Source organism: Physella acuta, unplaced genomic scaffold, assembly GCF_028476545.2.
Source record: "Physella acuta isolate Inbredline_101_S28 unplaced genomic scaffold, ASM2847654v3 ptg000353l, whole genome shotgun sequence".
Classification (NCBI taxonomy): Eukaryota; Metazoa; Mollusca; class Gastropoda; family Physidae; genus Physella; species Physella acuta.
The window spans coordinates 620,254-647,850 of NW_026731872.1; the positions used below are offsets into that span (position 1 = coordinate 620,254).

General features: G+C 38.8%; 1 protein-coding gene and 1 long non-coding RNA gene across 2 annotated transcripts in view; one reads left to right on the forward strand and one right to left on the reverse strand.

Annotated features, from left to right (window-relative positions):
* The window catches only part of LOC131941219 (uncharacterized), a 32,165-nt gene extending 9,170 nt beyond the window's left edge, over nucleotides 1-22,995 (reverse strand). Inside the window, exons 1-3 of the long non-coding RNA XR_009386625.1 lie at nucleotides 22,935-22,995; nucleotides 613-770; nucleotides 326-520 (exon numbers count right to left, since the gene is read on the reverse strand). This is a non-coding gene — a long non-coding RNA (uncharacterized LOC131941219). The remainder of the gene's footprint in view (nucleotides 1-325; nucleotides 521-612; nucleotides 771-22,934) is intronic.
* On the forward strand, nucleotides 5,165-27,323 carry LOC131941218 (H2.0-like homeobox protein). The gene is made up of 5 exons (XM_059300299.1): nucleotides 5,165-5,263; nucleotides 8,122-8,692; nucleotides 25,355-25,549; nucleotides 26,258-26,445; nucleotides 26,705-27,323. The coding sequence occupies exons 2-5, from the start codon at nucleotides 8,179-8,181 to the stop codon at nucleotides 27,302-27,304; spliced, it is 1,497 nt and encodes a 498-aa protein (XP_059156282.1). The 5' UTR covers nucleotides 5,165-5,263; nucleotides 8,122-8,178; the 3' UTR covers nucleotides 27,305-27,323.
* The last annotated feature ends 274 nt before the right edge of the window (nucleotides 27,324-27,597 follow it).

Sequence of the window (27,597 nt, forward strand, 5' to 3'; positions counted from 1 at the left end):
AATACTTGATTGCAACAATTAAGCGGGGTCACAAAATGGCGGTTTAATATGCAGTTTTAATTGCTTGATTCTGCCACTCGTGCTATCGTCTGCTGGGGTGCGAGGTGTTCACGTGCAGACGGGGGAAGGGGCGCGATAGGGCGGCGTGTGTTGATACAGGCAGCCATGTTTTAGAGTGGGCCGATAGATAGCCTCAGGAAATATTTCTAATTGTCAGACGGAGAGTCCAGCTTGTGTAAACAAACAGGAGGGGGGGTAGTTTGACTGTGACAGATGACCAGATGAGTGGTCAGACAAGTGGTCAGTTTACACTAGCAACACTTACTTGTACAGAATGGAGGATGCTTGTTCTAGTCTCTAGATCTAATCATCTAATGGTGACCACTGAGTGTTGATGGAATGGAGAGTTATCTTCCCCTGTCTTGAACCGGTGATTGTTTTGTTTTTCTCCCCGAATAGTTTTTCTAGGTCAGTGGTGCTCAAACTGTCGCCCTAGCTGTATGCAGATCTTCCAAAGTTGCTTTAAAACAAAATGATAACAGAAAAATGTATTTTATTACATTCATTGACCAGATTGCATTAATAAAAGTATTTAGATGCACAGAAACTTACCATGGTGAACACGTTCTACCTCGACCTCTGCAAATATGTCGATGTAATAAAGTGGTGAGTGGTTCACGTTGTGTTGGTGAAGTCCAAAGTTCGAGATCTGCTCAGACGCCACACATCAACCAGACGCCACACATCAACCAAATGTTGCTTAAATCGCCCTGTGGATTAGATTTGAAACTTTACCAGCTCCATGTATCAAACTTGACCAGCTGCATGTATCAAACTTGACCAGCTGCATGTATCAAACTTGACCAGCTGCATGTATCAAACTTGACCAGCTGCATGTATCAAACTTGACCAGCTGCATGTATCAAACTTGACCAGCTGCATGTATCAAACTTGACCAGCTGCATGTATCAAACTTGACCAGCTGCATGTATCAAACGTTGCCAGCAATTGATTCATTCATGTCATTTACATTTTAGGATTCAATACTTTCTGCAGGAACATTTTATAGAAAAATCATTCAACAAAGTGGCGGTGTTTTTTTAATTTTTTTATTTTTATATCCATCATTTACATACGGCTAACCTGTAACGTTCGGGAAATATTGTAGGAACTATCCCCCCCCCTCACTTTTTGTGATATCATATATATACAGGGTTAGGCCTATATAAATAAAGCCTATATATCACAATGTAGTCATGACAAATTTTGGTCTTTATAAAAAAATTAACGAACTTAATAATGTATATAATCGGGATAAAAGTTTTACACAATAAATCTCATTCAATTGATGAAATCCTAATCCCACGATACTGCTAATTAAACGCTCGTGACGTGCCAAACCTAATCAAATTAAAGCTATGACGTATTACATAACTTGACATGCGTAGCTAGGCGTTCATTGGCCTGTAATAAAACAAAAAACTTTTGAACGGGTAGGTTGGTCTTACACATTGTCTTTGTTCTCCCCCCTAGATCTGTGTCAATATAATAGAACGTTGTTTTGGTGCCTGACCAAGTCATTAGTTGAGTGGACGATGTGATGAGCACACACCTCACGTCTGCTTGGGCTTGACCTCCCACGTGACGCCGGGAAATATTTGCTTCAGCCAACCGTTGGGCTTGGGCAACATGGCGCTGGCCACGCCCACACAGACGCAGCAAATGGTGGCGTGGTTTATTGAGCTGTCATCGCGCGAGATTATCTGACGCGAGCACTCACGTCCAGAGGCGTAGCGAGGGGGGGGGGGCGGGGGTGCGGACCGCACCGGGTGACACCATTTAGGGGGGGGGGGGGTGACACCAAGGCAAAAAAATAGCAAAATATATAGAGAAAAATTATAATTCCACTTAATTAGGTGATTAATTAGACTGTTAAATAGTCTTTTAAGAGGTGCAAATCGAAAGTTTGAGGGGGGGGGGGGTGCTAATCGAAAGTTTGAGGGGGGGGGGGGTTGCAAATCGAACATTTATCCCCGGGTCGCTACGCCTCTGGTGGGGGGGGGTGACACCATTAAGTGCTGCACCGGGTGACACCCGACCCCGCTACGCCACTGCTCACGTCATATGGCCCGGGGGTCGGGGCGGGTGATTTTAGGCTAAGTCTTGGGACTGTTCCGGAATCTTGTAGTGTGTCTCAGGCCTATGTCAGTATTGGACTCCGGTCTGTGTCTCAGTTTTGTCTCTGTGTCTCTGTCTCGGACCTGTGTGTCTCGGACCTGTGTGTCTCGGGCCGTGACTAAGTCTAATGCCAGTGTTTTGGGCCTGTGTGTCTCAGTCTTAGGCCTGTGAAATTGAAGACACCCTCAATTAACCCAGTGAGGTCCTAGTGACTAGACACAAAGAATGGACACGAGAGTCTAAAAATGGACACGAGAGTCTAAGAATGGACACGAGAGTCTAAGAATGGACACGATAGTCTAAGAATGGACACGAGAGTCTAAGAATGGACACGAGAGTCTAAGAATGGACACGAGAGTCTAAGAATGGACACGAGAGTCTAAGAATGGACACGAGAGTCTAAGAATGGACACGAGAGTCTAAGAATGGACATATTGACATTGTTAGATCACACTAAACGATTTAGAAAACATTGTTGTCATTATTAGCCTTCACCGGAAGCAAAACAAAAACAGCGGCGAGAATTCTGGGAAAACTCAGTCTATTGTGAACCGTGAAAACATTTCACACAATAACGGACGAATTAATTAATGGACGAATTAATTACAACCGATTATCACCGCTCGGTCCTATCTTATACATTTTTTTCGCCCGCAACTTAACGTCTCCCACTTCTGCCACTGAGCACATTACACTTTACGCCTCGTCTCGCTGGGTAGAAAAACCTCGGCGTTATTTATGTCACTTTCCTCCCTTCTGGGAGGCCCGCGGTTTTTTTCCCGCCTGTAATCAGCGTCTGCCCGGGGTGGCTTCCCCTGAGTTGCATCATTGGCCAGATAAGCGAGGCTGGTGTTTTATCGCCGGTCTCGCCGGGATGTTAAACGTTGTAAATACGGGCATCACGTGACTTAGAGCGGTCAGCTGTAACATGGGGGGGGGGGGGGAATGACGTGTGGGGCTGGTGGTTATGATGGGGGGGGGGGGCACACAGTGAGGTTGTTTGGGTGAGGTGTTGAGTGAGTGAGTTCGTGTGTTTGTGTGGGTCGATGGGTGTATGTGTGGGGTGTTTGTGTGGGTCGATGGGTGTATGTGTGGGGTGTTTGTGTGGGTCGATGGGTGTATGTGTGGGGTGTTTGTGTGGGTCGATGGGTGTATGTGTGGGGTGTTTGTGTGGGTCGATGGGTGTATGTGTGGGGTGTTTGTGTGGGTCGATGGGTGTATGTGTGGGGTGTTTGTGTGGGTCGATGGGTGTATGTGTGGGGTGTTTGTGTGGGTCGATGGGTGTATGTGTGGGGTGTTTGTGTGGGTCGGTGGGTGTATGTATGGGGTAGGTATGGGGTGTTTGGGTAACACCGCTACCCCTTACCTCTACAATAACAATTGTCTTACCATAAGCTAGTTATCAACTCGGCAGATCTACAGGGGTGGACGGACCCGTATCACTTGTAAAATTTTGAAAAAAAAATCTCAATTGGTATAAAGTATAAAGAGGTAGGGAGGGGGGTATGATAATTCTTCACCCACAATGGCGTATCTAATCCGATCCAGTTATGGATTAATCCCACTAGCCAGCTGTCCATCTGGCCGAGTCTACCCCTCGACGTGCCAACGGTCCGCGCCTGCACGTGGGGAAAGCGAGTAATTTGGTCGGGTCAGGTCGGTGTCAGAGTGCCACGAACACCTGATTTCCCCGGCCCTGCCCGCCGTGCGCATTGTTTCCGGTGCGAAGGTTTTATTGGATTACGGCAGGTGATAAAATAGCGGCCAGATAAATTTGGCATCTAGAATCAGCTTTGATATGACGTCTGCACGTGTTACGTAAACGATTGGTTGGCCGCCCGAGGCCAACGAGGGTGATAGATTGATTCGTCTGCGCCGAGTTGCAAGAAATTAACATCTCGTTTTTAGCGCATCCACTTAACGGGGTTTCAATCGTTAATTGGCTAGCTCTTTAAAAAAAGTAAAGCCTTAATTAAATTTAAAGCTAAGTGTTAGAAATTAGGGGTTGTTGCAATTAATTTTGTTTAATTAGTCTAAATATGTAACTCTCATCAAACTTTCATGAAAGTGTATGGAGAGGGGGGGGGGTTAGGTGAGGGAGATATGCTTTAGTAAGGAAGTGTGGGGAGGGGGGGGGGGGGGGGTTAGGTGAGGGAGATATGCTTTAGTAAGAAAGTGTGGGGAGTTTGAGATCGGCTTTGTAGCTTAGCTCAGTATCCTAACTGATGATGATAAAACTTGGCAATACGTTATCGTATAAAGTTGCTCGTTTGATCTGTTCGTGTAGTGGGAGTGATAGGGTTAGGGTAAGGATCTGGGCTAATTAGTGGGCTTAGGGTAAGGATCTGAACTAATTAGTAGGCTTAGGGTAAGGATCTGGGCTAATTAGTGGGCTTAGGGTAAGGATCTGAACTAATTAGTGGGCTTAGGGTAAGGATCTGGGCTAATTAGAGCCTCATCTTCGGCATCGTATATGTCAGAAGGACATTCTCACAAGTAACCTTAAGGGTGGGGTGAGGGGGGTAAGCTTAATGTTTGAACTAGAACTATAAGCGATGCTAGCTTTTCGTCTGTAGTGGGTACGGCTAATCAACAACTAGAACTATAAGCGATGCTAGCTTTTCGTCTGTAGTGGGTACGGCTAATCGACAACTAGAACTATAAGCGATGCTAGCTTTTCGTCTGTAGTGGGTACGGCTAATCGACAACTAGAACTATAAGCGATGCTAGCTTTTAGTCTGTAGTGGGTACGACTAATAGACGACATTCGGTTCAACACCGTCATGCCCTCCTCCCTAATGCCCCCCCCCCCCCCCCCCCCCACTGCCGTGGTCTCAATGACTTCCGCCCTGCCCGTCTCAACAAGTGTGTGATCATCGCTCACAACGGTTACTTCCCCTGCGGCTCCTACCTTTCCGTTATCCCCTTGTCTCCGCCCACCGCGAGCTCTCGTCTAGCCCCGCCCATTTCCCCGTCCACTTGTCTCAGCTAGCAGACGTGTCTAGGGTAGATGGTCAGACACGCTTCAATCGATCGGTGAGAGGGTCTAACGGATGTAACGGTCAGCTACCAATATTAGCAGAAGGTAAGCCCAGTTCTAGCGGTTAGTATTGTGTTGTTGGGTTTGTTCTAGCGTTGTTTACACTAGACATGTGAGTGGATATGTTAGTACAAACTTTCGAGATTTGAAAAGTAGGGTGGCCCTACATCGTTAATAATAGTTGGTGCTCTATGGTTACCTGCCTATGCTATGCTCGTATAATTATAATGACGTCAAACGATATATAGGCCATATTATATATATATATATATATATATATATATATATATATATATATATATATATATATATATATATATATTACCGGTAAAGTATGAAATAGAATGCCTAGGCACAGAGGCGTAGCGACCCTTCCCGGCGCCGGGGACATACTTTCAGTTTGGCGCCCCCTTGGGAGCAAATTTTCGATTTGCACCCCCCCCCCCCCTCAAACTTTCGATTTGCACCCCCCCCCCCCCCCTCGAACTTTTCATTTGCACCCCCCCCCTCAAACTTTCAATTTGGCGCCCCCCCCTAAGGTCGGCGCCCGGGGACATATGTCCCCCGCCCCCCCCCCCCCCCCCTCGCTACGCTACTGCCTAGGCAATATGTACAATCCCTGGCGTTTTCAGGCAAAGTATAAAATATCGACGTTGTTAAATACTTTTCCTAGGCATTAGATAAAATGCCAAGGCATTGTATAGAATGACAAGAACTGCTGTAGCATACTGTGAGATGCCCATACTGTAAAAGTCTTTAGTAACAAACAGTTTAAAAATGAAAGAAAAAATTAACAACAGGAAATCTTTGATAAGCTATCAAAGGAATACAAAATGTTATTTCTTACTATTTGTTGCCGCAGATAAGGCAAGAATTTTTAGGTGCACTTAATTTTCTGTCTAACCCTAACCTAACGCTAACGCTAATCCTTAGCTAACAATAACCCTAACCTAACGCTAATCGTTAGCTAACAATAACCTTAACCTAACAAAGGAGCAGGACTGATCAGCCGTGAAAGCGTGTTCTACACTCTGCCTCTCTGTTATGTGATATTCTGACTGGAAATGTAAGAAATATTGTTGTATTTCATACGTTGACAACTCGTTTCAGACATAATTTTACGCATATACACATTGCCTTGGTATTCTATTGAATGACGGATTTTACACTTTGCCGGTAATAAAAATAATAATTGTGATTTATTTTCGGGGGGGGGGGGGGGGGGGACGGAGACGACGACACCATATGAGGCTGCACCGGGTGACACACGTCCTAGCTTACGCCACTAATAGAGGCCTATCAGAGTAAAGCTGATGAAGGCCATTTTCCGAAACCCTGCATGCTTTGTTTTCAAATCTTGGCACACTTCTCGTGTCGATAGAATCAAATCTTGGCACACTTCTCGTGTCGATAGAATCATTAGATCTCTGCTGATTGATCGCTTTATCATAATTAATGTGTCATTAGTCAAAGCCAATCTAATTAATTGTCTCCACAAGGGAGTTAATCGCCTGCTCGTTAACACCAGTGGAGCAGACGACAGTGTGGCACGTGACACCACCGCACGTGACACACCGCACGTGACAGGCGGGATGGCTCAAGCGGAAGTATCCACAGAACCAGACATGGAACCGCCGGCCACATTTAACCGGCTGCCGGCAAGCTGCGGCTATCCGCCGGTCATGAGATTATTAATGTTTGCTGCTCTATTCGTTACACGATTGAAAGCTTTAAAAACTAGAAAGATTTTATTATTGTTCTGTTGCTTGGAAGGCTTTAACCCCCGTAGAATGTTGGTTCTACTCGACTAAAGAGAAATGCCCCGGTTACCATGGCGCCCCGGTTACTATGGGCACCCCGGTAGCCCTACTTTGAGTCGATATAATTCTAGGAACTAACGCCAACTCTAAAGCAAAGACCGGCTCTAACTCTGGCAGCGGCCATAACCTAACACAACACTGAAGAAACTGGAAAATTGTGTTTGCTTTTATTAGCTTAGAAGTTGACCCCCATATTTCCGACGCCATTTAAAGCACCACTCCCATCCCCATCCAGCATTTCAATTTCATGAACATTTAAAAAAACAAACTCGCCGGTATATTTTTTTATTGTTGGGGGGGAGGGGGTATATTACTTTAACATAAAATAATCTAACAAAAAATGTTCTCATCTAAATTAACTGCTAGTTAACTTAACCCGGCAAGTAGATTAAGCCTCTAATCTTAAAGAGGGGGGGGGGGTAGTTCTGGTAGCTCCAGTTGATGTGGGGGTGGGCTACATCCATACAACTGACCGGCTAGGTCACACGGCTACACGGACCGGCTAGGTCACACGGCTACATGGACCGGCTAGGACTCACGGCTATACGGACCGGCTAGGTCACACGGCTACACGGACCGGCTAGGTCACACGGCTATACGGACCGGCTATGTTTCTTTACCTTACCAAAGACGCGAACATATCCCGCCACAGAGGGGTCATGTTTCATTTGTTTCGTGCTTTTCGCCGTTGGTTTAATTGGCAATATTTTTAACTTGCTCGCGCAGACGACGGAACACCAAACAACGTCTGGTGAGGAGAGAGAATTGATGAGATCCTTAATGAGGTACACGCTGAGGTAAATTGAATGAGGTAATATCCGCACTTGATTGCCGCCTTCTGTTCTTGGAGCGCCGATACCGGATAGTGCAGAAGGTCGGCACTAATGTGCAGACGTGGGCACTAATGTGCAGACGTGGGGATGATGTTGCAGACGATCAGCAGCGATCCAGCAATCAAACAGGTTTTGTTGTGTAAGGTGTGAGCGCGGGGTGTGTGGGGGGGGGGATCAAACCTAACACCCCCAGTTGCTACATCCACAGGCAGAAATGATACCGCAATAAACTTTTGTTTTCTTTCCTCAGCTTGATTTCATCTGGTTCTGGGAGGATTATTAGTCTGGAACAAAGTTCAAGGTCACGATGAACATCTATGGCTGTCTACCGGCCTCTTACTTTCCATCGCATTCGGCCTTGACCTATTGGGCTCAGGCCGCCTCACTCGCAGGCCTGCCGACCGCCGAGTCGACCTTGACCCCGGCTGGTTTGGCCTTGACCTTAAAGAAGTCTCAGCTCCAGTTTAACCTCAATGACGTATTACAGAAGTCACGCGGAGCCGCGTCACTGCGCGCCGGCGATGACGTCACGCAAACGTTTCGGGTGACGACGAGTGACGTCAGCGTCAACCATCACGGCCACCTCCAGCTCCACACACGTCTCCCCATCCACCACCACACACACACACACATACAGCACCGCCCCTTTCCCGACACGCCACCCCCGGTGGGGAGCGGACTGGCGCCCCTACAAGCCCTCTGTGATTCGGATGTAACGACCTTCACCTCCAAGACGTCATCAGGGGCCGGCAAAGACGGCCTCAAGTTCGGGATTAACCGGATACTCTCGGATGATTTCGGAAAGGTCAAGTGTGAAAAAGGTATGTGACGTCATTTCCTGTAAACAAATCATTTGTGACATACGCATCAAACATAACACACAGCCATTAGTTCACATACCCTTCACATACATTGATGCACTCGTATTCCCAGCAAATTCTTGACCAAACAAAACATTTAAAAGTTGGACATGAACACATTATTTACAGATCTTTTTGGGTGCAGCCCATTTTTTCCCCACCCAAACGGGAAAGTTTATTTGTGTAATAAAATCTGGCCATCGCGTCATGAATAGAGCCATTCATGGCCAACAACTGCAGGATATTTCATCCTGTCAACAACAGGGTGCGCGCGCACACACAAGACAGGGAGGTGGTGTAGAACACAAGGGGTTAGGACACATCTCTGGTGCACTCTTATCATGGGGGGGGGGGGGGATTGCGTCACATGATGGAAGGAAGGATTGGGGTTTGAGGGGGGGGGGACAGTATATGTGTATGACCGCTGGGTGCGGACTGTCTACGTCACGACTCACGTGGTGACCCCTATCATGACCCATGTTTAGACCCCTATCATGACCCATGTTTAGACCCCTATCATGACCCATGTTTAGACCCCTATCATGACCCATGTTTAGACCCCTATCATGACCCATGTTTAGACCCCTATCATGACCCATGTTTAGACCCCTATCATGACCCATGTTTAGACCCCTATCATGACCCATGTTTAGACCCCTATCATGACCCATGTTTAGACCCCTATCATGACCCATGTTTAGACCCCTATCATGACCCATGTTTAGACCCCTATCATGACCCATGTTTAGACCCCTATCATGACCCATGTTTAGACCCCTATCATGACCCATGTTTAGACCCCTATCATGACCCATGTTTAGACCCCTAACATGACCCATGTTTAGACCCCTATCATGACCCATGTTTAGACCCCTATCATGACCCATGTTTAGACCCCTATCATGACCCATGTTTAGACCCCTATCATGACCCATGTTTAGACCCCTATCATGACCCATGTTTAGACCCCTATCATGACCCATAATTAACAGTTTTTTTTTGCTCATACATGAGTTATATCAAAAGATAATGAAAATTAAATAAACTGGTTTTATCAAATATAAAGAAATAAACTGGCTTTATAAGGTATAAAGAAATAAACCGGCTTTATAAAGTATAAAGAAATAAACTGGCTTTATAAACCTAATTTACCGCTAGACTTAGGGTCTAGTTGAGAGTAAATGTGTTGTTTTTTCCATGTTTTTTTTTAAGATTTTAAAAACATTAGAAATAAGAAGATAAGACAAGTTGTTTCTTTATTAAAAGTATTAGTCACTAGTATATCACTTTTAGAGACCAACGTTTTTGTAAAAGAAAGTTTGCTTCATTTTCTTAACTATGGTGAATTCAAAGCTTAATATGGCGAGTATTGTTAGTTTCATCTTCTAATTAACAGTTAGACATTTTTTGAAGTAAGTCGATACTTCAGTTGTTAAATCTATTCGTCCAAATTTAGTTTTTCTAGTTTGTTGATTACTATATCGAGTTAACAGCACACATGACAAAAATATTTGCTGAAAACCCGATCAGTAGCTACCGGTCTTCTATCTGAGCAACATAGGGTTGTCCGTGGACGGTCGACTGTCGTCAGACGCAAGGAAGTGTGTACCTGACCGTCGCCCGCCTCATCGAACGGTCGCTCAATTCTGTTATCTCCCCTTTTTATTTTTTAAATAGAGTCATCTAAAAACTAATTTTAATGACCGATTTAATATCTAATTAGATTTTACATTTAAAATTAGAAATTCTTGCGCTATCATCGGAAACAAATGTAAAGAATTGGTTGAAGTGAGTGAAAAGGAGTTACAAAATTTGACCACAACCCCCCCCCCCCCACCTACATACCCACAATGTAACTTCAGTTGTAACAGCTTGTAACATTAAAGCCTTGGTTGCAGTGGGAAAATTTTCTTTATACCATTGTGTGAGCAACGCTTTTTATTACTGCAGTATTTTATATCTACTTATTTATTACTGCAGTATTTTATATCTATTTATTTATTACTGCAGTTTTTTATATCTATTAATTTATTACTGCAGTTTTTTATATCTATTAATTTATTACTGCAGTTTTTTTATATCTATTTATTACTGCAGTATTTTATATCTATTTATTTATTATTGCAGTATTTTATATCTATTTATTTATTATTGCAGTATTTTATATCTATTTATTTATTACTTTTCATAATGTAACTGAGACAAGATTTAATTTTTAAAATATTTTTCCTTCTGAAAACAAACTTTGCTTTATTCAATAAAAATAAATATCCATCTACCAGCACCCAACCGAAGATTTTTTATCACATAGACTTGCTGAAAGTTGTAGCACATACATATTTTGCGACTCAGCTAAAAGTTGTAGCACATACATATTTTGCGACTCAGCTAAAAGTTGTAGCACATACATATTTTGCGACTCAGCTAAAAGTTGTAGCACATACATATTTTGCGACTCAGCTAAAAGTTGTAGCACATACATATTTTGCGACTCAGCTAAAAGTTGTAGCACATACATATTTTGCGACTCAGCTAAAAGTTGTAGCACATACATATTTTGCGACTGATTATTTTTCTCGAATTTTTATTCTGTACGGGCCGATACAATAACAGAAAAGAAAATAAGGCGATGGAATGCGAGTACGGTCATCTTTGATCAAATTTGCTTCAACGTTAAATAAATAATTTGATTACAATAGAGCTAGTCTAACTTGTAGACTTGTAGTAATAGTTAAGAAAACAGCATCAAATTTTATTCTTATCACTACAAAAAAGGACCATACTCCATACCATTCTAAATTTTCATACATTCTTTCACTAAAACAAATATTCTTACAATAGATTATATTTATATAGATTAAGGCATCTATTCTTTATACTTGATTTTATAATCAGCCCCTTCTTACTTATTGCACCTTTTTAAAAACATAAAACTCAAGCATCCTAATATATAAAAGCCCATGTGTGCACTTCTCTCTCTGTCCGCAACATATTTTCCGAGGCTATGGGATCAGTATGTTCAGCGATATATGGAGAACTTAAAGATACGAACTATTGTTGAAAATAATATGGTGGATGTAATAAATGTAAAACAAACAAAATTTTATTTAAAGGAGGAAAAAAAGGCATATTCAAAAGTAGAAAAACATTTTTAATTATGCAACCGGAGAAGTGTTTATGGTTGTGACAAGAACGATTTAGAATATATAAGTAGCACAAAAACTATCACTGGCAAAAAGAATGTCACATGAAACAAATAGAAAAATATATTTATGTTTTGTTAATAAAAAATTTAATATTACTGAAAGTACACAATACTAATGGCGTCATCTTCCCACATCTTCCAATTTTAGAATGTGAAGAAATTAACTCTAGATCTATAAATCTACTTATCAAGACGTACGCTATGAAATGTATACCATTTTCTCAGCCAAAAGTAATACAACTTACTTTAAAAAATAACATAATTAACATTGAACAGCCGTGTTTTTAACGGAATCATCTAGAAAAACAGGGCAACCCCGCGAAATTTTTTTTAGGTCCCCCCTTTATATAGGCATATTATATATATATATATATATATATATATATATATATATATATATATATATATATATATATATATATATACACACACACACAAACACAGCATACGAACATAGGATACTCATTTCTGGCCTGATCGGGTTTTGAAAAAAAATGTCTGTTTTTTTTTTAAGGTACTTAAAAGGGACCACAAAGCACCAAAGTTGGGATGGTCTCAACTTCTTTTCTTAAAGCCTTATTATTATTTGTAGATTACAGGATAGTACAGAATAGTAGTTCTACCAATCAGTTTCTTCCAGCATCTCTTCGGGGGGGGGGGGGGGGGAGCTACCAAAACAAAAACCGTACATTTTACAACGTTATATAGAAGCAAAAGTCGTCTTAATATCTAGCGGCCTCTCGCGCAATGGGCTTTTAAATTTTTTTCAAAAGAATTTTGCCGACAACAGCGTTTCTTTGATTGTAGGAGAAAGAGGACTCGGCTTTCACAATGCTTTAAAAACAAAGAGAAAAAAAATGCAACTTTTCCCTCTACTCAGTTGCCAATTTGTGGAATAATTTCCTAGTAGACAACTTAACTATCTGCAGTGGAATAATTTCTTAGTAGAAACTTAACTATTTGAAGTGGAATAATTTCCTAGTAGACAACTTAACTATTTGCAGAGGAATAATTTCCTAGTAGACAACTTAACTATTTGCAGTGGAATAATTTCCTAGTAGACAACTTAACTATTTGCAGTGGAATAATTTCCTAGTAGACAACTTAACTATTTGCAGAGGAATAATTTCCTAGTAGACAACTTAACTATTTGCAGAGGAATGATTTCCTAGTAGACAACTTAACTATTTGCAGTGGAATAATTTCCTAGTAGACAACTTAACTATTTGCAGTGGAATAATTTCCTAGTAGACAACTTAACTGAGTCGTTGCAATGTTTCTCATTCATCTTATTCTGTTTCACATTTTTCACATTTGAGCCAAACTTTGTAAACATTTCTTTGCTCTACACTTGAAATGTTATTTTATTAAAATTCTTTAGAAAAAAAAAACTTTTAGGCCCTAAAAACTAAAGGCTGATATGACATATGACACCATTAAAGTATAATTTGATTATAACTGTTTTATTTATTGTTATTATTATTGATATTGTTATTGTTATTATTGTTGTAAAATCTGTGAGGTGTTGGTAAAAGAAAACCTTGACCCCAGACATACAGTTATCCTTTAGGCTCCTGCTGTCTTGTACATTTACACTATAGATTTATCTTATACATTCATCCTGTACATTTACACTATAGATTTATCTTATACATCCATCCTGTACATTTACACTATAGATTTATCTTATACATTCATCCTGTACATTTACACTATAGATTTATCTTATACATTTATCGTTTACATTTACACTATAGATTTATCTTATACATCCATCCTGTACATTTACACTATAGATTTATCTTATACATTCATCCTGTACATTTACACTATAGATTTATCTTATACATTCATCCTGTACATTTACACTATAGATTTATCTTATACATTCATCCTGTACATTTACACTATAGATTTATCTTATACATTCATCCTGTACATTTACACTATAGATTTATCTTATACATTCATCCTGTACATTTAAACTATAGATTTATCTTATACATTTATCGTTTACATTTACACTATAGATTTATCTTATACATTCATCCTGTACATTAACACTATAGATTTATCTTATACATTCATCCTGTACATTTACACTATAGATTTATCTTATACATTCATCCTGTACATTTACACTATAGATTTATCTTATACATTTATCGTTTACATTTACACTATAGATTTATCTTATACATTTATCGTTTACATTTACACTATAGATTTATCTTATACATTTATCGTTTACATTTACACTATAGATTTATCTTATACATTCATCCTGTACATTAACACTATAGATTTATCTTATACATTTATCGTTTACATTTACACTATAGATTTATCTTATACATTCATCCTGTACATTTACACTATAGATTTATCTTATACATTTATCGTTTACATTTACACTATAGATTTATCTTATACATTTATCGTTTACATTTACACTATAGATTTATCTTATACATTCATCCTGTACATTTACACTATAGATTTATCTTATACATTTATCGTTTACATTTACACTATAGATTTATCTTATACATTTATCGTTTACATTTACACTATAGATTTATCTTATACATTCATCCTGTACATTTACACTATAGATTTATCTTATACATCCATCCTGTACATTTACACTATAGATTTATCTTATACATTCATCCTGTACATTTACACTATAGATTTATCTTATACATTCATCCTGTACATTTACACTATAGATTTATCTTATACATTCATCCTGTACATTTACACTATAGATTTATCTTATACATTCATCCTGTACATTTACACTATAGATTTATCTTATACATTCATCCTGTACATTTACACTATAGATTTATCTTATACATTTATCGTTTACATTTACACTATAGATTTATCTTATACATTTATCGTTTACATTTACACTATAGATTTATCTTATACATTCATCCTGTACATTTACACTATAGATTTATCTTATACATTCATCCTGTACATTTACACTATAGATTTATCTTATACATTCATCCTGTACATTTACACTATAGATTTATCTTATACATTCATCCTGTACATTTACACTATAGATTTATCTTATACATTCATCCTGTACATTTACACTATAGATTTATCTTATACATTTATCGTTTACATTTACACTATAGATTTATCTTATACATTTATCGTTTACATTTACACTATAGATTTATCTTATACATTCATCCTGTACATTTACACTATAGATTTATCTTATACATTCATCCTGTACATTTACACTATAGATTTATCTTATACATTCATCCTGTACATTTACACTATAGATTTATCTTATACATTCATCCTGTACATTTACACTATAGATTTATCTTATACATTCATCCTGTACATTTACACTATAGATTTATCTTATACATTCATCCTGTACATTTACACTATAGATTTATCTTATACATTCATCCTGTACATTTACACTATAGATTTATCTTATACATTCATCCTGTACATTTACACTATAGATTTATCTTATACATTCATCCTGTACATTTAAACTATAGATTTATCTTATACATTTATCGTTTACATTTACACTATAGATTTATCTTATACATTCATCCTGTACATTAACACTATAGATTTATCTTATACATTCATCCTGTACATTTACACTATAGATTTATCTTATACATTTATCGTTTACATTTACACTATAGATTTATCTTATACATTTATCGTTTACATTTACACTATAGATTTATCTTATACATTTATCGTTTACATTTACACTATAGATTTATCTTATACATTCATCCTGTACATTAACACTATAGATTTATCTTATACATTTATCGTTTACATTTACACTATAGATTTATCTTATACATTCATCCTGTACATTTACACTATAGATTTATCTTATACATTTATCGTTTACATTTACACTATAGATTTATCTTATACATTTATCGTTTACATTTACACTATAGATTTATCTTATACATTCATCCTGTACATTTACACTATAGATTTATCTTATACATTTATCGTTTACATTTACACTATAGATTTATCTTATACATTTATCGTTTACATTTACACTATAGATTTATCTTATACATTCATCCTGTACATTTACACTATAGATTTATCTTATACATCCATCCTGTACATTTACACTATAGATTTATCTTATACATTCATCCTGTACATTTACACTATAGATTTATCTTATACATTCATCCTGTACATTTACACTATAGATTTATCTTATACATTCATCCTGTACATTTACACTATAGATTTATCTTATACATTCATCCTGTACATTTACACTATAGATTTATCTTATACATTCATCCTGTACATTTACACTATAGATTTATCTTATACATTTATCGTTTACATTTACACTATAGATTTATCTTATACATTTATCGTTTACATTTACACTATAGATTTATCTTATACATTCATCCTGTACATTTACACTATAGATTTATCTTATACATTCATCCTGTACATTTACACTATAGATTTATCTTATACATTCATCCTGTACATTTACACTATAGATTTATCTTATACATTCATCCTGTACATTTACACTATAGATTTATCTTATACATTCATCCTGTACATTTACACTATAGATTTATCTTATACATTTATCGTTTACATTTACACTATAGATTTATCTTATACATTTATCGTTTACATTTACACTATAGATTTATCTTATACATTCATCCTGTACATTTACACTATAGATTTATCTTATACATTCATCCTGTACATTTACACTATAGATTTATCTTATACATTCATCCTGTACATTTACACTATAGATTTATCTTATACATTCATCCTGTACATTTACACTATAGATTTATCTTATACATTCATCCTGTACATTTACACTATAGATTTATCTTATACATTCATCCTGTACATTTACACTATAGATTTATCTTATACATTCATCCTGTACATTTACACTATAGATTTATCTTATACATTCATCCTGTACATTTACACTATAGATTTATCTTATACATTCATCCTGTACATTTACACTATAGATTTATCTTATACATTCATCCTGTACATTTACACTATAGATTTATCTTATACATTCATCCTGTACATTTACACTATAGATTTATTTTATACATTCATCCTGTACATTTACACTATAGATTTATCTTATACATTCATCCTGTACATTTACACTATAGATTTATCTTATACATTCATCCTGTACATTTACACTATAGATTTATCTTATACATTCATCCTGTACATTTACACTATAGATTTATCTTATACATTCATCCTATACATTTACACTATAGATTTATCTTATACATTCATCCTGTACATTTACACTATAGATTTATCTTATACATTCATCCTGTACATTTACACTATAGATTTATCTTATACATTCATCCTGTACATTTACACTATAGATTTATCTTATACATTCATCCTATACATTTACACTATAGATTTATCTTATACATTCATCCTGTACATTTACACTATAGATTTATCTTATACATTTATCGTTTACATTTACACTATAGATTTATCTTATACATTCATCCTGTACATTTACACTATAGATTTATCTTATACATTCATCCTGTACATTTACACTATAGATTTATCTTATACATTCATCCTGTACATTTACACTATAGATTTATCTTATACATTTATCGTTTACATTTACACTATAGATTTATCTCTTACATTCATCTTATACATTTACACTATAGATTTATCTTATACATTCATCCTGTACATTTACACTATAGATTTATCTTATACATTCATCCTATATCCAAAACCTTTCTCCTAAATACCCGACACAGTGACCCATACAAAGTGAGATGACCTTGGTCAAGCTTGTCACTGGTACACAGTGTTTCTTTCAGACTTTTTTCTCGGAGGGGGGGGGGGGGGGGCGGACGGGACACTGTTAAAAAAGTATATATTTTCTATATATATTCCATTTCGGTTTCTTCAGTGTGGGGTGGCGGGGGGGGGGGGGGGGGGGGGGCTGGAAGAGATGCCTGAAAGAAACTCTGCTTGTACATCCTAGCTAACTATGCTGGCCAATGACCGCAACTGGCCCACTAGACCGCGATGGCCTACTAGACCACGATGGCCCGTGACAAACGGCCCAGGTTATCGGCGGGCCGAGGTTTAACTGCCCGCTTTATGGGTGGGCGTGGCTAGGTTGTTGACAGGACCACCCACCAGTACTGACGTCACGACCCACACAGTAAAACAAGACGGGCTGCCATGTTAGAAAGTCTAACCTTACATATTTTATTTTAAATCTTTTCAAATCAAACAAGTGCCATGTTAGATCTAACCGTATATATTTTATTTTAAATCTTTTCAAATCAAACAAGCGCCCAAAACATTTTATTTCAACAAATTCTAGACAACGTTTAATCCAGGAATTTCATACAAACCTGTCGCGGCGAGAAATAAAATCACTATTTAGGTCTAGACCGGTTAAACCAAATCTATATATATAATTCTCTTCTGGGAGCCGTTAGAAAACAAGCTGCAAGCGCGCCTTACAGTCCCCTCTCTTCCTCTCTATCGCTACCACCCCCCACCCCCTCACAGGGTCTGGTGAGCTGTGGTCACGCTGTTTACATTTTACAATCATAGAGACAGGTTTGGTGACGTCAATTAGGGGCAGATAATTTAGTTTGAAACGATTTTAAACTTTGAGGAGGTAACTAAGAGGAGGCTGCTTTCACGTGGAGGGGGGGGGGGGGGTTTAGTGTTTTTAAGCAAATATTTTCAATGGCAGCATTGTTACTGTCGAATTCACAAATTATAAATTACTGAAAAGAAGAATTTAAAAAAAAAACTAAATAGCGGCGTATGATACGCAGCGGGTCGGCTCGTAAAAAAAATAGTTCAAAAACGTTTCTACAACAAGTTTTTATCTAGCAATGTACAAAAAAAGGAGAAAATAAATAATTTTCTTTAAATATATAATAATACATTAGGCCTACTATTTAAATAAGCATAAAGAAAGTGGGTGAGTTTATAATCTATTGGATACCTTTACTAATATTTGAGAAGAGACAAACGCTGTTCTTTAAGGTTATTAATTAATAACAAAAACAAGTTAATAAAAAGTCTAGTGACAATTTAAGCGAAATTTGCTTATGTTATCCATAACAATTTTTAATTTTTTTGTGACCGAACGAAAGGATATTTTTTTGCGCTAAAAAAAAGACAACTACATTAACCTATATCAACGGAAATAGTTTTATTTTAACGAGTAGGCCTACACGCAGTAGCGTACGCAGGGGGGGAGCAGGGGGAGCAGCCGCTCCCCCTCTGGCCATTTTCAGCAAAGTGGCGCCTTTTGGAAACTTTTTAAACTCAAAGTTTTAAACAATGATAATTGTTAAAAAATATTTTTGGTCGGCACATTTATGTAAATCACAAGATTTCTTTTCATGCAGCAATTAAGCATTATTGTACTAGTGTAGTAGTGTCTACGTTTACAACACGTATTAACAGCTGCATCAGTTTGCCATTCTAAAAATAACCATTACGATGCATTGCAATGTTTAAAAAACCTTTACGGGTAGTACCACTTGGCAAGAGGGGTGTTAAGTTTAAGGCAACTGTATAATGTATTTGCTTACGAATAATTGAATTAGAAAATGTTATACATAAATCTTCACACATAATTACTTTATATATACAGTTTGAATTGTATGATTAATTTAAAAAAAAAATTACAATACAGAAACAAATACAACTGATGTAGCACCTCTATTTAAATTTACTTATGAGTAAACTGCGGAGTGGTGGGGAAATTTTGACAAGGTCAACAACGTCATCACGATGAATTAGTAGTATTATGACAGTTTGGGCAATAGTGATTACGATTACAAATTATATGAAACAGTTACAACCCCCCCTCCCCCATGGACCTCTCTTTAAAAAACATATTGTCATAATACCACTGCTACTTATTTAAATCTATTTCTGTAATATATATTTGTGTAATATATATGTATGTTTAGAACAGTCATCTAAAAACTGACGATATGTTCAATCTGAGTTGGTTATCTCCCCCCCCCCCCCCCCCCACACCTCACCACCACAATTGTGTAGAGCGACATTAATGTCACACCTAGGTATACATTGACCTAAAGTGACCGGACAGTGGTGAATGAAGTTGAACCCCCCCCCCCCCCCCCAACCCACCCTGAACTGATCTGTTACGTACAAGTAGAAAAACGCGTAATGATGTACCATAGTATCATGCCGCCAGAAAATTAGCTTCTTAAACGTAAAACTCTGTGAATATTGTTTTTGAAATTACCAGTAAAAAGGTGTGTGATCAATACTGTGATCTAACTATGTTAAAAATGATATTTAAAGAACACAAAGAAGCAGTAGTTGATTAAAAATATATTATCTGAACTAAAAGACCTATAATTAGTTAAATGTAGGCTCTGTTATTCCGAATGTGTTCTATTATTTCGAAAAGCGTGGTTTTATACCAACTCTGATTTTAAAAACTTTCATTATGCTGTAATACTTTAGCATTTATGATGACGATCTTTTAAATTCTGATTATAGACAAAAACATTTTGTAAACACAATGGTGTTAAAAAATTTCTTTATATTCATAAGTAATTATTTATTTGCTTTGACATTTATAATTAAATGTGTAGATATATACATATTTATATTAAGAGAGTGATTATTTCCCCTATTTCACTTGTCTTAAATAATTTCCCAGGAATTATTATGTAAGATTTTTTTTTTTACAAGAATTACAAAACAGATTGTGTTACGTTAATTGTTTTTGGTTGTAGTGTGTGTATATTTTATTTTGTTTAAATTGATACAATTTTTGTTTTGTCGGCCTACATTGTGTTTTTTCTTATTTCTTCAGAGTGCTACTTTCAATTTATTTTACATCATAGCGAAGTATTGACATACAGCTAGTAATTATAATTTTTATATATATATATATATATATATATATATATATATATATATATATATATATATATATATATATATATATATATATATATATATAATACACGTATATAGAACGTGTTAAAAATTCGGCGCCTTTTCTTGCTCTTTTCGCTCCCCCTACAACGAAAACCTGGATACGCCTCTGCCTACACGATGCTCAGTTTAAAAAAAAAACAAGTTAATAAAAAGTCTAGTGACAATTTAAGCGCAATTTTTAATTTTTGTGATCGAACGGAAGGATATTTTTTTGCGCTAAAAACCTAAACGATGCTCAGTTTAAATTAAAAATATCATCCTAGGCCTACACGATGCTCAGTTTAAAAATTATTAATTAATTTTTTGTGACCGAACGAAAGGATATTTTTGAAAACTTTCTTCGGCAATATTGTTCTAAATTATGGCAGTAATCGATTGGTAAATGTTTCAAGTCGCTAAGTGGTCTGGTTGCCGAGATATGGGCAAAAAACTGCATTTTTTCGAGGTTTTTTGGAATTCCGGGAATTTTTTTGGCCCACAATCATCCTCGGAACTTGCTTAACATATTTGCTTTGGAACTAGTCCTCGATATTGCTTCGTTGAGGAGGAGATACGACTTAAAGCTGCGGACACACATCCATCCATCCATCACCAGAAATGACGAGTTAATAATCGCAATTGTCCAGTATGGAAATTGCGCTAAAAAAACTAGTTCTTTAGTTCAAGCATTGGTCGCTCAAGAAATGTTTTTGGCAGAGGCGGCGCTAGGGGGGGGGGGAGGAGTCGCGGATCGTACCGGGTGACACACCCGACCTAACGACGCCACTGGTTTTAGAGACCAATGCCTTTTTTTTCAGAAAATCCCCCCCCCCCCCCCCCCCTATGTTTTATACTTTTTTTTTTCTTTTAGATATTTTAAAGACACGAGTTTGGAGACATTAAAACAACAGTAGTCTACCCTTTAAATTTTTTTTTTACCAGTGCCTAAGCCGACACGCTTACACTAAAGTATTTCCCCCAAACCCCATGAGTAACTCTAGGCGATAGTTATCTGCCCCTCTGTGAGTCTGTGCTAGGATCTCGCGCTAAGTCCGTGACTACAACTTACCCCACTGATGCAGTACAAAGTTGCTACCTATTTTATCTTGTTAGCTCCCGTTTGTTATTGAATTCAGTAATCTTCAAATTTATTTTATTATTTCCTAAATTAGATTAAAAATAAAAGTATTTTAGCGTTGTCATTAGCAGTTAACTTAGGGGTAGTCTAAATTGGTGTAGAGTTTGTCTAAGTTAGTCTAGAGTTTGTCTAAGTTTGTCTAGCGTTTGTCTAAGTTTGTCTAGCGTTTGTCTAAGTTTGTCTAGGTTAGTCTAGAGTTTGTCTAAGTTTGTCTAGAGTTTGTCTAAGTTAGCCTAGAGTTTGTCTAAGTTAGTCTAGAGTTTGTCTAATTTTGTCTAAGTTAGTCTAGAGTTTGTCTAAGTTAGTCTAGGTTAGTCTAGAGTTTGTCTAAGTTAGTCTAGAGTTTGTCTAAGTTAGTCTAGAGTTTGTCTAAGTTTGTCTAAGTTAGTCTAGAGTTTGTCTAAGTTAGTCTAGGTTAGTCTAGAGTTTGTCTAGGTTAGTCTAGAGATTGTCTAAGTTAGTCTAGAGTTTGTCTAAGTTAGTCTAGAGTTTGTCTAAGTTAGTCTAGAGTTTGTCTAAGTTAGTCTAGAGTTTGTCTAAGTTAGTCTAGAGTTTGTCTAGGTTAGCCTAGAGTTTGTCTAAGTTAGTCTAGAGTTTGTCTAAGTTAGTCTAGAGTTTGTCTAAGTTAGTCTAGAGATTGTCTAAGTTAGTCTAGAGTTTGTCTAAGTTAGTCTTTACACCGTGACGTAAACTGTATAGTCTACAACCAACTCACTAATATTAGATGACAATGTTGCATGCGATCTAGGGAATAATAGATACAAATTAGAGACAGAACTATAGATACAGATAATAAAGTTACTTACTACAATCTATGGTCCATCCTGTGTTACACACACACAACACCAAATATGGTCCACACACACACCAGTACACATGGTCAACACACACATGGTCGGCCTCCTGACACCCACCACACACCACCACACACCACCACACGTCCTCGCACACGACACTCACCGGGTGAACACCAATCACTCAATAACACAACACACAGCCAAGGCCTGCAACTCTGTTAGGGGTATCTGTCATTCTACACACACACAGCTACTCAACACACACACACACACAAACAAATACTCAACCAGCGGGGGGGGGGGGGGCTCGGCTAGAGACTTTCAATATAGAAACACCACACTAGGAAATGATAGCCGGAGCTGGACCTCACAAACCGGCTGGCCGGAACTGGAGCCCACGCCTCACTCAGCCCATCACATCGTCCAACACGTCTGACACGCGACAATTGTTTGTTTATCCCGCCCTGATTGTTGTCACTAATTAACGCCCTTGTTGACAGTTCTTGCCCTTTGATTAATGGCGGAAAATGGAAGGACGCCTTATTAACAGTCAATTCAGCATTAAGTCATGTCGGCATTAAGTCATGTCGGCATTAAGTAATGTCGGCATTAAGTCATGTCGGCATTAACTCATGTTACCAGTTATGTAATTCCGCATTAAGTCATCTCGGCAGATTTGTAATGTCCGCATGAAGTCATGTCGGCAGATGACTGACCGATTGACTTAGACTACAAAAATGCCATGTCAAACGACTCAAATAACGTTCTTTAATCAACCTAAGCCTAGTCCTAAAATAAGACACGTAACATTACCCCCCCCCCCCCTTCAGCCGATCACCTTCCTAACACTAAAGTAAAACCTCACATTATGCGAGGCATATCAAAGACATCTCTCAACATGTCGACCCAACCACTAATTACTTACCTAATATTTACTGGACACAACCATTAATTACTTATCTAATATTTACTGGACCCAACCACTAATTACCTACCTAATATTTACTGAACCCAACCACTAATTACTTACCTAATATTTACTGGACCCAACCACTAATTACTTACCTAATATTTACTGGGCCCAACCACTAATTACTTATCTAATATTTACTGAACCCAACCACTAATTACTTACCTAATATTTACTGGGCCCAACCACTAATTACTTATCTAATATTTACTGGACCTAACCACTAATTACTTACCTAATATTTACTGGACACAACCACTAATTACTTACCTAATATTTACTGGACCCAACCACTAATTACTTACCTAATATTTACTGGACCCAAACACTAATTACTTATCTAATATTTACTGGACCCAACCACTAATTACTTACCTAATATTTACTGGACCCAACCACTAATTACTTATCTAATATTTACTGAACCCAACCACTAATTACTTACCTAATATTTACCGTTTACCCTGGATGTCTAGCAACAAAAAATTAAACTTTCTCTGAATGTAAAACAACATCAGTACACTCTGTGACCAACATTTGTTTTGGACCAAACTTTGTTTTGTGTGTTTGTTGGATTTTGTCAACAGTGTTTCTTCCAGACTTTTTTTTCCGAGGGGGCACTTGAAATTTTCGGGGGGGGGGGGGGGGGGGTGGACACTGTTAACAATATATATTTTCTATATAAATTTCATTTCGTTCGGGGGGGGGGGGGGGTAGAGTTTCTTAGGGGGGGGGGGGGGGGAGGGAAACTGGCTGTCAATATCCTAACATTTGCCACATAATTTGTTAGCTTGACACTGTCATCATCCATTGAATTTCAGCCAACTACTCACTTGAACTAAATTGTTCAAAATTTGAGCTTTACACTACTGACTGAAATGACCACCCACTAAGATGACTACTGACTGAAATAACAAATAAAATAACGACTGACTAATATGACGAGTGACTAAAATGACGATTGACTAATATGACGATTGACTAATATGACGAGTGACTAAAATGACAAGTGACTAATATGACAATTGACTAATATGACGATTAACTAAAATGACGAGTGACTAATATGACGAGTGACTAAAATGACGAGTGACTAAAATGACGAGTGACTAAGATGACGAGTGACTAAAATGACGAGTGACTAAACTGACGAGTGACTAATATGACGAGTGACTAAAATGACGAGTGACTAAAATGACGAGTGACTAAGATGACGAGTGATTAAAATGACGATTGACTAATATGACGAGTGACTAAAATGACGAGTGACTAAAATGACGAGTGACTAAGATGACGAGTGACTAAAATGACGAGTGATTAAAATGACGATTGACTAATATGACGAGTGACTAAAATGTCGATTGACTAACTTTGACGAGTGACTATTGTAACGAGTGACTAATGAAGAGTGACTAAGATGACGAGTGACTAACATGCCCAGTGTCCCCTCTCTCCCCAGAGAACAGTTTCCAGCTGAGCAACGTGCCCGAGTCTTGCCGCTCCCTCACGCTGTGCCCCTGTAGCTCCGCCAGCTGTACCGCCTACTCCCGCGCCCCCTCGCCCTACACCCGGGGCTCGCTGGCCTCCCTGTCCGCTGTCCACGCCATCCAGCCGCCCAACTACCCCCTCAGCACCTCGTCCGACGCCCTGCCAGGTAGGTGCTCACGTGGCTTATGACGTCATCTCACCTGGGTGGATGGCTTGTCTTGATATGTTGATACAACTTACCTGTGTTATGTTGATACAAATTACCTATGTTGATATGTTGATACAAGTTACCTGTGTTGATATGTTGATACAGCTACCTGTGTTGATATGTTGATACAAGTTACCTGTGTTGTTATGTTGATACAAGTTACCTGTGTTGATATGTTGATACAAGTTACCTGTGTTGATATGTTGATACAACTTACCTGTGTTGATATGTTGATACAAGTTACCTGTGTTGATATGTTGATACAAGTTACCTGTGTTGATATGTTGATACAGCTACCTGTGTTGATATGTTGATACAAGTTACCTGTGTTGATATGTTGATACAGCTACCTGTGTTGATATGTTGATACAGCTACCTGTGTTGATATGTTTATACAAGTTACCTGTGTTGATATGTTGATACAGCTACCTGTGTTGATATGTTGATACAGCTACCTGTGTTGATATGTTGATACAAGTTACCTGTGTTGATATGTTGATACAAGTTACCTGTGTTGATATGTTGATACAACTTCCCTGTGTTGTTATGTTTATACAACTTACCTGTGTTGATACAAGTTACCTGTGTTGATATGTTGATACAAGTTACCTGTGTTGATATGTTGATACAACTTACCTGTGTTGATACAACTTACCTGTATTGCAGGCCCCTACTCCATCCTGAGCACCGACGGGTCGCCTAGCAACCAGCCCAAGCGGAAGAGGTCCTGGTCACGTGCCGTCTTCTCCAACCTCCAGAGGAAGGGACTGGAGAAAAGGTTCGAGGTGCAGAAGTACGTCACCAAGCCGGACCGACGGCAGCTGGCGGCCATGTTGGGCCTGACCGACGCACAGGTAGGTCACGTGACACGTCACCCCTGACTGACGGGTGTAACAAGTTGTGACGGGTGTGGCAAGTTGTGACGGATGTGACAAGTTGTGACGGGTGTGACAAGTTGTGACGGGTGTGACAAGTTGTGACGGGTGTGACAAGTTGTGACGGGTGTGACAAGTTGTGACGGGTGTGACAAGTTGTGACGGGTGTGACAAGTTGTGACGGGTGTGACAAGTTGTGCCGATTAGATTGATGACGTGTCCCTCTTGTTTGCTCTAGGTGAAGGTGTGGTTCCAGAACCGCCGCATGAAGTGGCGACACGCCCAGCAGCAGGGGGAGAAAGACAAACAGCTGCAACAGCCGCTGGTGGAGGAACAGCCCGACACGCCGGCACGACGCGAGACCAAAATAGAAACGGGGAAATCCCCAATCGGCGACACGTCATCACAAATAGCAGAGAGGGGAGGGGAGCGAACCCACGACCCACATGACGTCATCAGCAGCAGGAGTTACCTGCCCGACATGGCGGACAGCCCCACCCCTCCCGCCCACACCAACTTGCTGTTGAAGTCTGAGCACGGCGGCCATCTTGAGCCCTACAGCGTCGGTAACAACCTGACGTCACATGACGGCCGGACCCACACGTTCAGCGATACGCCAAACTACGACAGCGATTTCGTGATGACGTCACTGTGTCGTGCCCGACGGGGTTCGGGTGACGTCAGCGTGGGCAGTGATGACGACAGTGGGGACAGTCTGCAGATTGCCACTAGACACGAGATCTCGGGCCACCAGATCTCGGGCCACGAGATTTCAGGACGAGACTCGGCGAGTTTTGACGAGGACGCGAGCATGAGGGAGATTGACGTGGACAACTAGCTGTCAAGTGGTGTCAACAACTCGACCCCCCCCCCCCTCCCCGCCTGTCCATGGGAATGTCCCGGGTTCAAAACTGACCGGGACAAGAAGGGACAAATGTGACACGCTGGGCCACCAATGGACTGACTTAAACAACGGGACTTACAAGTACCAGTCGCTGGAGACCCCCCCCCCCCCCCCCTGATACAGAGAGGGTGAGCAGGACATGGCGCCAACCAATGGTACACTTGGATCTCTTGTACACATCTTGTGACGTCACCATTGTGTGTGTTAACACATCTATTGTGGATGTG